Consider the following 13604-nt stretch of genomic DNA (forward strand, 5'->3'; position numbering starts at 1 on the left):
TCATTCTATGAAGCAAACATATCTTTGATACCAAAGCCAGGAAAAGACACCACCAAAACAGAAAACTATAGGCCAATATCTCTCATGAATATTGACAACAGACCTTCCTAAAGAAACTTGTCTTTTAATTTCCTGACTGCTGGGGCCACTAGTGTCAATTGTGGGTTTGAGCAAGATTATTTTTTTTTAAATTTTATTTTATACTGGTTTACATACAAAGTTCATGTATACTGTTTTTCACACCGTACTCTCTCTCTACATCTATTATGATGCTGCCAGTTAGTCCAGTGGTGAGAATCTTTGTTTTCTTGACTTTGAGATGCAATCCATATTGAAATCTGTAGTTTTTGACCTTCTGCAGTAAATGTTGCAAGTCTTCCTTGGTTCCAGCAAGTAAGTTTGTGTTTTGTGTCATCTGAGTAATGCAGATGAGTCTTCCTCCAAATCTGATTACACTCCTCCTTATAATGCCCAGCCTCCCAAATGATCTGTTCCACATACAAATTAAAAGGTGTGGAGACAGAACCCATCCTTGACACACTCCTTTCTTGATTTCAAACCATGCAGTGTTGCCCTTGCTCCATTCACCTGATTCCTAGTGTAAGTACAGGCTTTACATTAACACAATGTTCATTTTTCCCCATAATGAATTTCTGTACTACTTTCTAAAATTACCTATAATTAAATATATATTAATATGGAAGATCCTGGATGAGATAGAGCAACAAAGTGATTGTGATAATGGGGACAGGTATGCTGGAGACAGTACGACTGGCTTAGGACAGGACAGGTTTCAGAGCTATTGTTCATAGAGTTACTATTACAATCTAGTCTGGCAATGACTTAAAATTATTACTTTACTTTCTTTAATAAGTTTTTTTCCCCTAAATGTAACTCCTAGATCATATTGTCACAAGCAATTACCAATATGAATTGAGTAAGTAAGTGGATGGCAGTGACTTATTATCAACCTGAAATATGGCACAGCAAACCAGGCAGTGAGATAACTTTAGATAAACTCAATGTCTCTTTCATTCAAACAGAACCCTGGGATCTGTGCTCACTCCTGTTACATAAGTTGTAACATTACTCAATGTCAACATCCAGAATGAGAACTCCAGAGGACAGATGACAGGAAGCACTAGCCAGGAAACCCTGAGAACACAAGCTGTACTCTTAACTCTGACAGGAGATGAGAGGAGATGCTCTGAGAACAAGGCTTCAAAGGCTATTGCTTTGGGCAGGATGTGTCTACAGCTTGGAAAAATATTCAGAGCTTTTCAGTCACGATTTTAATTTTTTTAGGAACCCATCATAAGGAATTAAGTAAGAAATGTATATAAAACTTATGCTCAAGACTATTAAGTGCAATGGGTAAGTTTTTTCCCTTTTAATATTTTTTATTAGAAAAGAAATAGGTCCACTCTAACAGACAACATAGCTTTATCAGAAATGTAAAAAAATGTACAACTTCTCCCTGACTTCACATTTTTATAGGCACACTTTCTGGCTTCACACATAATTGTTGGTTTAAAAAACCAACAAGATTCATAAAGCCTAATGGCTAGAACTTGCATTGTGAACCCACAGGCAGGCAATTTCACCAGTACTCTACAGGAGAAAGATGGGTAATTTCCTCCTGTTATAAAAGCCTTGGAAGCATGCTAGACAGACAACTATGAGTTGGCTCCAACTTGAAGGCACAAACTACATTATATTCCAGCTTCCCTGCCTCAGTACATCTATATTATCACAAATACCATTCCAGATCAGTATACTCTTTGATTCATTTATATAGCTGAGTAGTAAGGACTGTCAATTCAAAGATATGTGGTTCAAATCCACCAGCTAGCTGTTCAGTGATGGAAAGATGGACAATCTCCTCATATGCATTTAACTACCTCTGAAAACCTGCTAGAGGGACAGGTATGAGTCTGTTCTAACTTGATCATACTCAACAATATGATTTAGGGCTGGATGTTTGTTTCCTCTCACATGTTTCTCCCTGACAAAAAAAGATGAAACCAATTTACACATGCATCCTTATCCACTGCTATTATTTTATATTTGCTATACACTGCGTGGTTCAAAATCCGGGAAAGAGTGCATCAGGGATGTGCCCTATCTCCATACCTTTTCAATCTATACACGGAACAGCTCCTATGGGAGGCTGAGATTTATTTGCAGAAATGTGGCATCAGGATTGGAGAAAGACTCATCAACAACCCATGATATGTAGATGACACAACTTTGTTTGCTGAAACTGAGGAGGACCTGAAACACTTGCTGCAGAAAGTCAAGGACTGTGATCTTCAATATGGATTGAAGCTCACTATCAAGGAGACAAAGATTTTCACCACTGGACCAACTGGCAGCATCATGATAGATGGAGAAGAGACTGAAGTTTGTTAACTATTACAGCTTGCTCTGCTTCACAATCATACTCTTAGCACTAGCATTCAGGAAATCAAAAGACAAATTGCATGGGGAGAATCTGCTGTCAGAGTGTTGAAAAGCAACTGTATCAGTCTAGAGACTAAGATGTCCCTTATCCAAGCCATGGTCTTCACAATTACTTGTTATGCTTCAGAGAGCTGAACAATAACTAAGCATGAAAGAATAAAAAATGATAGTTTCGAGTTTTGGTGCTGGAAAAGAGTATTGAACATAACATGGACTGCAAAGAGAACAAACAGTTGTCTTGAAAAGGATAAAACCAAGTTTCTCCTTGGAAGCAAAGCTTTTGAATCTCGACCTCAAATAGTTTGGACATGTAGCCAGGAAGAACCAGTCCTTGGAGAAGGATATGATACTTGGAAGGGTGGAGAGTCAGCACATGAGAAGAAGACTCTGGATGAGATGGATTGGCACAGTACCTGAGGCAATGGGATTAGGTGTGTCAGAGTCAGTGAGACTGGCTCAGGTTAGAGAGCAGGCTTGAGAGCTATTGTACATAGGATCGCAATGAGTCACAGGCAATTCAATGGCACATAACAAAAACAATACAAAAATTATCCTCACCTTTGACATTTATTAGGACTGGTGGATAAAGTTGCAGATGCATCTACGGATGTATTTATAAATGGAGCAATATACAGTTTGCTCAACCATCTCATGGAAAATGTGGATTTCCATAGAAAGTATGGGAAGAGAAAGGCAGAATGAGCATTCAGCTTTTTACATCCACAGTAGGATTCTAGAGCCCACAGACCTGGAAGAGTGCAGCTTGCCAGTGCGACTTCCCTTCTGTGGAACCCAGTGAGGGCACATCTCCCACAAGCAGCCCTGCTATCCAGGGTGGTTGGCTCGCCATGAAGGTGTCCATTCTGGCCAAGTGGTCTGGGGTGGAGACATATAAGCCCACTGTGTCTTCAGCATCCCTCAGTCCAGCTCTCAGTGCAGGTGACTCATCATCCTGATGCCTGATGCAATGATCAATATCTACAATGCTAAGCTTTGTCTGTCAGCCTAAAGGGGATCAGAGAATGTGAACAATTATTTAAGAAGTCAAGGAGGAGGACAAAGAGGGGGTCCTACTTCTGAATAGTAGGACTTCAAGCTCCTGGGTTACCAGGACAAGCCCAGGGACAGCCCTTGAAGATTCATAAGTGAAAGAAGTCCCAGGCAGGCTGCTAGGCTTAGATACCCTAAAGACCCTCACAGATATGAGGTGCAGAGATGTAGATACATAGATGGAAAGAACATTAATGGAAAGAAGTGATAGTTAAGTAATTAGCTGTTGGAAGCAGGAGTGGCATCCACTTCCATAAATAGCTTGCCTCCAGAAACCCTATGAGCCTGGAGAAAGGATGAAAGTCACACAAGTGTCAAGTACTTTCATTCACAGGGTCGCTATGAGTTGCCTACGACTCAACAGCACTTAACAACAACGACAACATCAATTTAGCTGTTAAGCAAAAGGTTGGAGGTGTGAATCCACCTAAAGGCACAACCAAGGAAAGACCCAGTGACCTACTTCTGAAAAATAAGCCAGTGACTATACCTCGTGGAGTGCAGTTCTTGAGGAAGAGTCAATAGCAACTGGTCTTTGCATACAATGATATGCCATGCTCTTGATATTCGGTGCCATCAAATTAACTACTACTTCCAACTATGATGCTGTGAACAGATCTGAAACCTGCCCCATCCAGCACCGTTTTTGTGACATCTGATGTGCCACAGCAATGGTATCAGTCCATCTCACCAAGGGTTCTCCTCTCTGTCTGACCCTCCACCTTTCCCAGCATCATGTCCCTCTCCAAGGACAGGCCCCTCTTGGCAACATGCCCAAAGTATGTCAAACAAAGCCTCAGAATCCTTGCTGCCAAGGAGCAGCCTAGTTTAACCCTCTCCAGGATGAATGTGTTTGTTTTCCTAGCAACCATGGTATATTCAATAGTCTTCTTGAGCACCACAGCTCAAAGGCATCAACTCTTCTTCTATCCTCCCCAGTCATTATCTAGCTCTCTGATGCATAGCAAGTAGTTGCAAAGACTCTGGCCTGTATCAGGCACATCTTAGTCACCAGACTGGCATTGTTGCTCTTCAGTACTTTGGACAGGTCTCTGAGAGCAGACTATCCCAATACAATTCATCCTTTAATTTCCTGGCTGCTGGTACCAATAGTGTTGATTGCAGAGCCAAGCAAACTGAAGCTGTCAGCAAGCTCAATCTTTTCACCATCTATTATGATGTGGCCAATTAGCCCAGTGGTGAGAATCTTTGTTTTCTTGATGTTGAGCTTCAATCCATATTGAAGGCTGCAATACTTAACCCTCTGCAGCAAGCGCTTCAGTTTCAGCAAGCAGGGTTGTGTCATCTGCATATCGCAGACTGTTGATGAGTCTACCTCCAATCCTAATGCCACACTTCTCCTCATTAAACAACTTATTAGCAACTGTAAATTGAACATGTGATTTTCAACTATTCTTTTTTGTGTGGATAGTATACCCTTTATTCTGCCTCAACTCTTCTTAAGACACTTAATTGCTTAGGATGTGGAGTGTGTTAGTGTACTGAAAACCTCTGCTGAAGGACTGGTATTCACCTGAGCTTTGATGTCACCTTATTTATGGCTGTTCTATTCACTGACTGGTTCAGAAAAATTATCATTAAATATGTGAAGGTCTCTGAGATGTTTCATTCTTACAAATGATGCAATAGTGATAAGCAGGTTTATCTGCATGAGTAAATAGCAATGTAAACATATTTGAAATCAATCTGGTTTACAAGAAGAAGCCTCTGGAAAATGTAAAGAGTATAACTAAGCTTGGCTACTTAGTGCAAGGCTGGAGTGTCTACCCAGAGGTGCATCAGAAACAAGGTTCTCAATCTCTTAGAACTCAGTCACAGCTGACACAGCAAAATAGAAACAGACTTGGAATTTTAAATTTTGGGTGAAAAGGAACAATAAAGAGGAAAAAATATAGTTAAAAATTCTAGAATGAGAGACTCCAAAGAGATAGGATTATTACCAGAATTATGGACAGCAACACACATTCAGAGTAGTAGGGCTGGCTGCCATCTTTGAGCAGGGCACTGCTATTTCCAACTCTGCTAATCAAGAGATAGGTTTGTCATGCAATGAACATGCTGCTCTTCTTTTTCCAACATGGAAACCAAGTTTCCAGAAGGCCTTGGCATATGCTTTCTCAAACTTATGTCATTGTTCTGGTTGTTACAGTTGTTATTGACTGTCTAATCTGCAAACACTTTACAAATCCAGGCCTGTCCCACTTACAGTTTAATGGATGTAACCGAACTGGAAAGAATTGGTTCAAATCTTGTTCAGAAGAATGGCCTAGACTACATGTGAAAAATAAATCACTAAATACCGTTCCCCGAGTGTGAGTTCACTCTGACACACATGGGGTCACCACCTGAATAAAAAAATAACTCAATGACCATTAGTTTCTTTATATTTAATGACACAAGAGCACAAGGAAGATGGAGACTGTGCAACTTGACAATACATAAAAAAGCATAAAGAGCCAGACCACTGTGTCACAGGTAACTAATCATAGAATGTCAAACTACATAGAACACCTGGATACATTTTTGTGGTTTAAAGAACAAGTCTAACTGCACAGGAAAAGATGGAAGGGGACATATAGAAATACATGTAAAATACATTAATTCAGGTCATTTAATCTTTGCATTTTTTAGCATCAAAGGAAATGCAACAGGGATAGACTTATCATAAATTCAAAATAATACTTCCTGTCTTACCTTGGAAGACCGGAAGGTAAATGCTGTTGATTTTATATCAGCTTTTTCTTTGTCCATGAGTAAAAGGTTTTTGTCTTCCATGAGACTCAGGTATTTTCCTGTTGTCACGTGGCGGAGTCGGAAGGGCTGGCCCCATCTTATATGGCTTCCACTCCATCTACCAAAACAGGGAGTACTACATGCAGTAACAGCCACAATAGCAGGAGAAACAGCAAGTAAGATGCACATGGAGACAGTGAATAAACATGGCTTACAAACACATTTTTATCTAATGTTCTCAAAAAACTTATGCTGGTGGAATTATTTATAATTAACAAAATCATTACCCAGAATGATTAATTCCCAAGGCTACACACCTAATAATAAGTAGAGTGATGTGTAAGCTAAGGTGTCTGATTTTGAAGGAAGGCTTTAGACACTGCCCTACATGGAGACTTGTATTCCAAGTTAACTGCTAATCATAACCACAATTACATATAAATTAGAACATCTAGTTATATTTTAGAGACGCGTTATATTTGTACAGGATAGATAAGGGGAAATGATAGTATTATATTCAACTGGTAATACTTGGTAATACTATGAATACTTGCTGAGTACTCATAGCTGACTCTCCAGCAGGTTTTGGGAGGCAGTAATTGCATGGAAGGGGAATGTCCACTTTTCTCCTATGGAGAAGCTGATAAATCCAAACTGCAAACCTTTGCACAGGCAGTGTAATTTCTTACCACCAAGCCACTAGAGTAACCTATAAATTAGAATTCATATTAAAAAGTGAACTCTAGTAGTCTACAGATAGAGTTATATCACCAAACGAAGGCATGTGATCTAAATTCACCAGTTGTTCTGTGGGTGAAAGGTGAGCTATGCCCTCCCATGTGATTCATCACCCCTGAAAACCCACTAAAAAAGTCAGAGCTATTAATTGGCTCTAATTTGAAGGCATACTATAACAAGAATATTTGAATTAAATTGCATATTTATAAAATTTATGTACAAAAGAATTTTATCCTTATGTTTTAAATTTCAATGTAATTGAACAACATATATTTTTAAATTGATGAAAACCAAAAATCAGTTATTTAAAAGTAAAAGAGGAAGAATACAAAAAATAAGTATATGCTGCAAATTAAGCTTTAACAAAGAGATAAAATTAAGAAATTGTAATTGATATTGTTAAATAATAAGACTTTCAGATATAATAGAAAAAGATCTATTCTTTATTATGCAATATGGGCAGATATGTCCCACATTACATAATACAGCTTTATCTATGAGGACCACAGCTGCACTCCTCGGGCAGAGGCCAGTTCTGATACCACAACTTTTAGTCAGCACAGCCCTGGGCAACACAGCAGTCATTGCCATGGAGTCAGAGTCAGCTCACAGCTGGCCCTCCACTGAGGTTGCTAAATCACATAGGAGGAGACTGTGTATCTTCTTCCCTCAGGTTCACTGGTAGACTTGAACCACCAGAGACAACAATTTTGGATTAGCAGCCCAATTCCCTACAGACTAGGCCACTAGGGAACCCCATGTGGTCTTAGTCATATGAAATAGTTAGAACAGGGAAATGGAAGAAGTTTATTAGTGGTTCTCAAAGGTGACAAGGAGGAAAAATAAAAGACTTAGGCTTGTGCTAAAAGTGACATAAAAATTTATAAACAGTGGTAATGTTTGGAAAGCATGATGAACATAATCAATGCCATCGACAGGACATGGAAAAATGTCAAAAAGGCAATGTTTGCTATAGATTTATGTTCACTACCACTGAGGCTGAAATGACCCATAGCTGACCCTTCACTAGGTTTTTGGAAGCTGAAAATCGCACAGCAGGAGAATGCCCATTTTCCTCCCTCAGGGCAGCTGGTGGATTCAAACGGTTCACCTTTGGGTGGCAATGAAGATCCTTATTCATTAGGTCCCAGAACATTAGTGAGTATATAAAATTAGATTAAATAAATTAGTTAAAAAGATTTACCATGCAATGAAATGCTGAAATAAAATAACGATGGCAAAGTTGATGCCAGACAAACTAAAACTGAAGGAAAATAATATAAAAAGGCTAAAGACAGATATTTTGTAAAGGTAAAACCACCAGAGCTCCTACAGGGAAAACGGATACTCTAAAAGAATATTTGTTATAAAGCTTTTTTTCATATGAGAACAAAGAGAAAAGAAAAGAAATGCAAAGATAGCTTATTAGGAGACAGTATAACATTTTACCAAAATCAATTAACCAAATAGATAAAAAGTAGTAAAGATGTGAAATTTTTCATAATTACTTTCTTAAATAGGAAACTGGTTTTAATATTGAGTCATTAAAATGTTTTTTACTTTAAACATTGAAAACCCTTTCTGTACGTTCACTGATATTAACTATATACATATATACATACATACATACATACATAAACTCTACACACAGGAATCTAAATATGTATGCATGTATACACACATATATGTCTAAATATTATATGTGTGTGCATGTATACACATACACACATACACGTATATCACAAGAAAGATGAGCAATATCCTCCTGTGCAATTAACTGCCTCTGAAAACCTACTATGGCAGTTAGATAGATAGATACCTTGTGTTTTGTATGTGTGTGTGTGTGTGTATGTATGTATATGTATGTGTGTGTGTGTATATATATATGTGTGTGTGTGTGTGTGTGTGTGTACCTCTTCCAAGCCTGGAATCTCTACTTTAGAACAAGCATGAAAACTGAATAGTAGAGTCATGCAAGAAGTTAATTCTTCCACGGACTTGAAATGAATATGGAGAAGTTTCACAACTAAATTAATAATTATGTACCAATAAATCTTGGTAAAGAGATCTCTGGTGGCCTAGTGGTCTGAATCTTCACTGCAATCCCAAAGCACAAAGTTTGAATCTGTAAGCTCCACAGGAGAAGGACGGGCAGTCTCCTGCCATGCAATTAACTGCTTCTGAAAACCCAGAGAGGAGGGTGAGCTATGGTCGGTTCTGACTCGACGGTACACAACAACAAACCTTGATAAAATTGCAAAATTCTCATAGGTATAAAATTTGTCTACTGGCAACAGCAAGTTAAAGGATTTTTAGTAATAAAGTCGTTACTCTACTCTTCAAAAAGGAAATGTATTATTTATAAATACTGGAAAAATACATCTGAAGAAGGTAAACTGTTTTAATCTATCAGCTGTGGGAAAGATGTGCAATCCCCTCCTCTGAGATTTACAATCTCTGAAAACCTGCTGGAGGGCCAGTCGGCTATGGGTTGATTCTAACTTAATGGCAAACAATGACTCATCTCTCCAGCTAGCTCTACCTAATGAAAGGGAGGCCAAGGTTGGAGGAAGGGAAGGGAGAAGAGAGAAACTCCCACTTAACTTCTCAGAGCTTCATCTGCTTGTTCGCTGCTGTTGCCACTGCTATTTCACATAGGCACACAGGTCACAGGTAAACAACCCGAATTTCATCTTACAACTCAAAGAACATGATGATTTCTTACTTACGCAACTCTCAGTGTCTCTAGTCTCCAAAGGGAGCGCGCGTGAACAGATACAGCACCACCTTCATAAAGAACATTTCTGTCAAAAAATAGAAAATGGTCAAATTTTTTAGTTTAACATAAATTGCATTTTTAACTCTATTGTTCAAGCTAATTAAAACAGAAAGCCAATGTGGAAAGTTTTTGGCTAAGGAGCTAAATCATCCATTTGGCAGGAGAAAATAAAGCTGGAAATAAAAATAAATAGCAATAGCGACCAATGTAAGCTTTTACTGAATAATAATTTGATTGAAACAGTCTATCATTCACATTCTCTCATGCTCTATCACTTTCTCACAAACAAAATAAAAGGAGTAATTTTATTCATTTAACTTAAATCCCTGAAGGCAGCTTAGGGGTTAGTTTAACATATTGTTAATTCAACACAACACACAGAAATATTTGGAGTTCTAAATTATTTACAAGATTGAAAACACTTTAAGAAAGTGTAAGAATACTAGTTTTTCATGTTTAAATGTTACAAACTGTACAACTAAAAAAAGGAAACCTAGCTTTAAAATGTAATATATTACAAACTATACAATTAAGAGATATATAATATACAAAAATATATATGTGTATCAACATAAATATAGTATTAACAAAAATAATTTTCCAGGAGCAGATTTCATGATTACATCAGTCAAATTTTTCAAAATAAAAATTTGAAAATAAATCAGACATATGCAAAGTAATTTATGTATATTAATTAATTCTACTAATTTGTGCAAGTCTTTTTATATTGTTTTAAGACCATCAAGGCTGCCCCCGATACACCAATCACTCATTATCATCTAAGAGAACCAACATGTGACCTTGACTCTATCCCACCTGAATTTTAAAATTGCCTCAAAAAATAGATTTGATGCACTGAGCAGCACTGACTGAAGATCAGGAAGATTATTATAAAGACGGGGGAGAAAGAAAAGATCAAAAGGGATGTCAGAAGACACTCTGATTATTGCACTAGGACATTGTTGCTGTTGTGTGTCACTGAGTTAGAAGCTATCCCAGCTGACCCTCTAGCAAGATTTCAGAGGCAGTAAATCGCATGGAAGGAGACTGCCCATCCTTCTCCACAGAGCAGCTGGTGGATTAGAACCACATGCTTTTGGGTTGGTACCCCAACTCTTTACTACAAAGCCACCAAAGCTCCCTCTGAGTGAGGACAGATAGAGGTCAAAACAAAGGGAATTTATACTGCAGTGAAAACAGGAGATTTCAAGGAGCAGCTTGAGATGACAAAGCAAAGTACTGTAACGAAACATACAAGAAGCTGGTTGAGTCATAAAAGTAAAATGGAAAGAATTCACTTGGCATTTCTCAAGCTTCAAGAACTGGAGAACAAACTCAAACCTTGAAGTACAATTCTCAAAGATTTTATGGGCAAAATCTTGAATGATATAGGAAGCCGCTAAAGGAGATTGAGGAAATACAGTTACTGTAACAAAGAGAATTGGCTAACACAGAATCATTTTATGAAGTTGCCTGTGATCAAGAACCAGTGGTAATGAAGGAAGACATTCAAGCTGTACTAAAGATGATGGCCAAAAATAAGGTCCCAGAAATTGACAGAATATCAACTGAGATATTTCAACAAACAGACACAGCACTATATGTGCTCTCCAGCTCTCACAGGTTGTTTTATCGTTCCTCAGTTTTAATTTGGCCTTGCATATGAGTAATTAACTGTCTATTCACAATCAACATGCATTATTTTTTTATAATCATTATGATTTAATAAATCTTTTAACTATTTCCTAATTACAGAGAAATTAATTATACAGTTTTAATAGGTCTTAGAATATTTAATTTATGAATAATCTAGATGTATTCATTCTGTCATGACTGGCCCTGGACATTCACTTACCACTTCAATTAGACTAGAGTTTGTAAAGAAGCCTTAGTAATACAGTAGTTAAGCATTCAAATATTACCAATTTTTATAGAGATTTAAATGAAAGTTTATAGAGAAGTTGGATTTCCATTCATTAATTGTTGCACATTTTCCTCCCTACCAACCCCCGTTTTCTTTTCTTTTTGAAAAAAAAAAATTCTTTCATTGTTGTACAATTCCCCACCCCCACCCCAGTCCACTTTACTATACAGCTCTTATGTATCAAAAAAAAAAAACAACAACAACAAATGGACAGAGAAGCTGTGGTATATTCACACATGGAATACTATGCAGCACTAAAAAACAAGGAACTCATGCAAAATACAAAATGGGTGACCCTGGAGGACATTATGCTGAATGAAATATGTCAGTCACAAAAGGACAAATACTGCATATAATGCCACTGTTATAAAACAGGACTGAAATTGGGGTGGGGAAAACTAAAAAAAAAGAGGGGATAAATGATGTACACTGCATTAAAACAGATGAGGGAAACAACAGTCCAGAATAAGAACTGCATGTATTACATCTTCATATCAAGAAAATAAATATACTCCCTATAAGGCTTGTTGTTCAAATTTATCATCAGTTCAGGGGGAGAAAGAAGAGCAATCTTCTCCCATATGATTTATTGCGTCTGAAAACCTGTTGGAAGGTCAGCTATAAGTTGATTCCAACTCAAGGGCACACAACAAAACTTGAACTGATAGGAAGCGTCATGTTAGACAGACAAATGATTGGAGTTGTTGGTGATTTCATCTTATCTGTGCCCACAATCAACAATCACAGCAACAACACTCAAAAAATAAAAAGATGAGTTGCATTGGGAAAAATCTGTCAAAAACCTCTCCAAAGTGCTAGAGCTTAAAGTCTAATGTCTTTAATTTAATGTCTAATCCAAGACATGGTTGTTTTAATTTCTCTGTATTCATCTGAAAGCTGGAAAATGAAGTAAAATTACAGAAGACAAAATAACTCCACTGAGTTGTAGAGATGGAGGAGAGTATTAAATATTCCATGGATTGCCAAAAGAACAAACGAGTCTATCTTGGAGAAAGGTATATAATGCATTCTTAGAGGCAAAGATGGTGAAACTTTGTCTCACATACTTTGGGCATGATGTCAGGAGGGCCCAGTCCTTGGAAAGAGACATCATGCTGGGAAAGGTGGCGGGGAGTGGTGTCAGAGAAAGAGAGGAGGACATTCAAAAAGAGGAACTGATGCAGGGACTGTAAGGATGGGATCAAGCATATAAGACATGATGAGGATAACCCAGGACAGGTCAAGGTTAGGGTCTGTTGTTCACAGAGTAACTTTGAGTTGTAATGGACTGGACTGCACCTAAGAACAGCTGTGTCTCAGAAGTTCTAGATAGGTGATGGGTGAGCATCTCCATTCTGTAACACACGAACAAGACACAATCCATTCTCCAAATATGGGAAAATTCCTAAAGATATGTATCCATTTTGTCTCAGGAGGAACCATATAGTTTATAGCCCTCATTTGATTCCCATTTATATACCTAGTTAGCCTTTTCCATTTATACAATGTGCTGAATAAATACATTTTCTTTGCTTTTTTGTTATTGCAATGGTTACTGGGTTTCTCCCACCATAACTGTATAGAAAATAAAAATGTATACTTTTAACATGTTCTTGTTTGTGGTTGTTATGTGCCATCGAGTCTCTTGCAACTCATAGTGACCCTACGTACAAGAGCCCTAAATGCCGTTCTATCCTGTGCCTACCTGGCTGTCTCAACGCACTCATTCCCACCACTCCACTCACAGAATCGATCCATCTCATCGAGGGTCTTCCTCTCCTGTGCCGCCCCTCCAATCACCCAAACATGACGTCCCTCTCCAAGGACCAGTCCCTCCTTGCAACATGCCCAAAGTATGTCAGACGAAGCTTCAGAATCCTTGACTCCAAGGAGCAT

At 38.0% G+C, this 13604-nt stretch overlaps 1 protein-coding gene across 1 annotated transcript in view; it reads right to left on the reverse strand.

The window, feature by feature from the left end:
- RYR2 (ryanodine receptor 2 (cardiac)) overlaps nucleotides 1-13604 on the reverse strand; it is an 814526-nt gene that overhangs the window by 565216 nt on the left and 235706 nt on the right. The window contains exons 11-12 of the mRNA XM_006895387.1: nucleotides 9735-9809; nucleotides 6229-6385 (exon numbers count right to left, since the gene is read on the reverse strand). Of these exons, the coding sequence (XP_006895449.1) occupies nucleotides 6229-6385; nucleotides 9735-9809 (232 nt within the window). The remainder of the gene's footprint in view (nucleotides 1-6228; nucleotides 6386-9734; nucleotides 9810-13604) is intronic.

Source organism: Elephantulus edwardii, unplaced genomic scaffold (genome assembly GCF_000299155.1).
Source record: "Elephantulus edwardii isolate Elephantulus edwardi_28Jun2011 unplaced genomic scaffold, EleEdw1.0 scaffold00166, whole genome shotgun sequence".
Taxonomy (NCBI): Eukaryota; Metazoa; Chordata; class Mammalia; order Macroscelidea; family Macroscelididae; genus Elephantulus; species Elephantulus edwardii.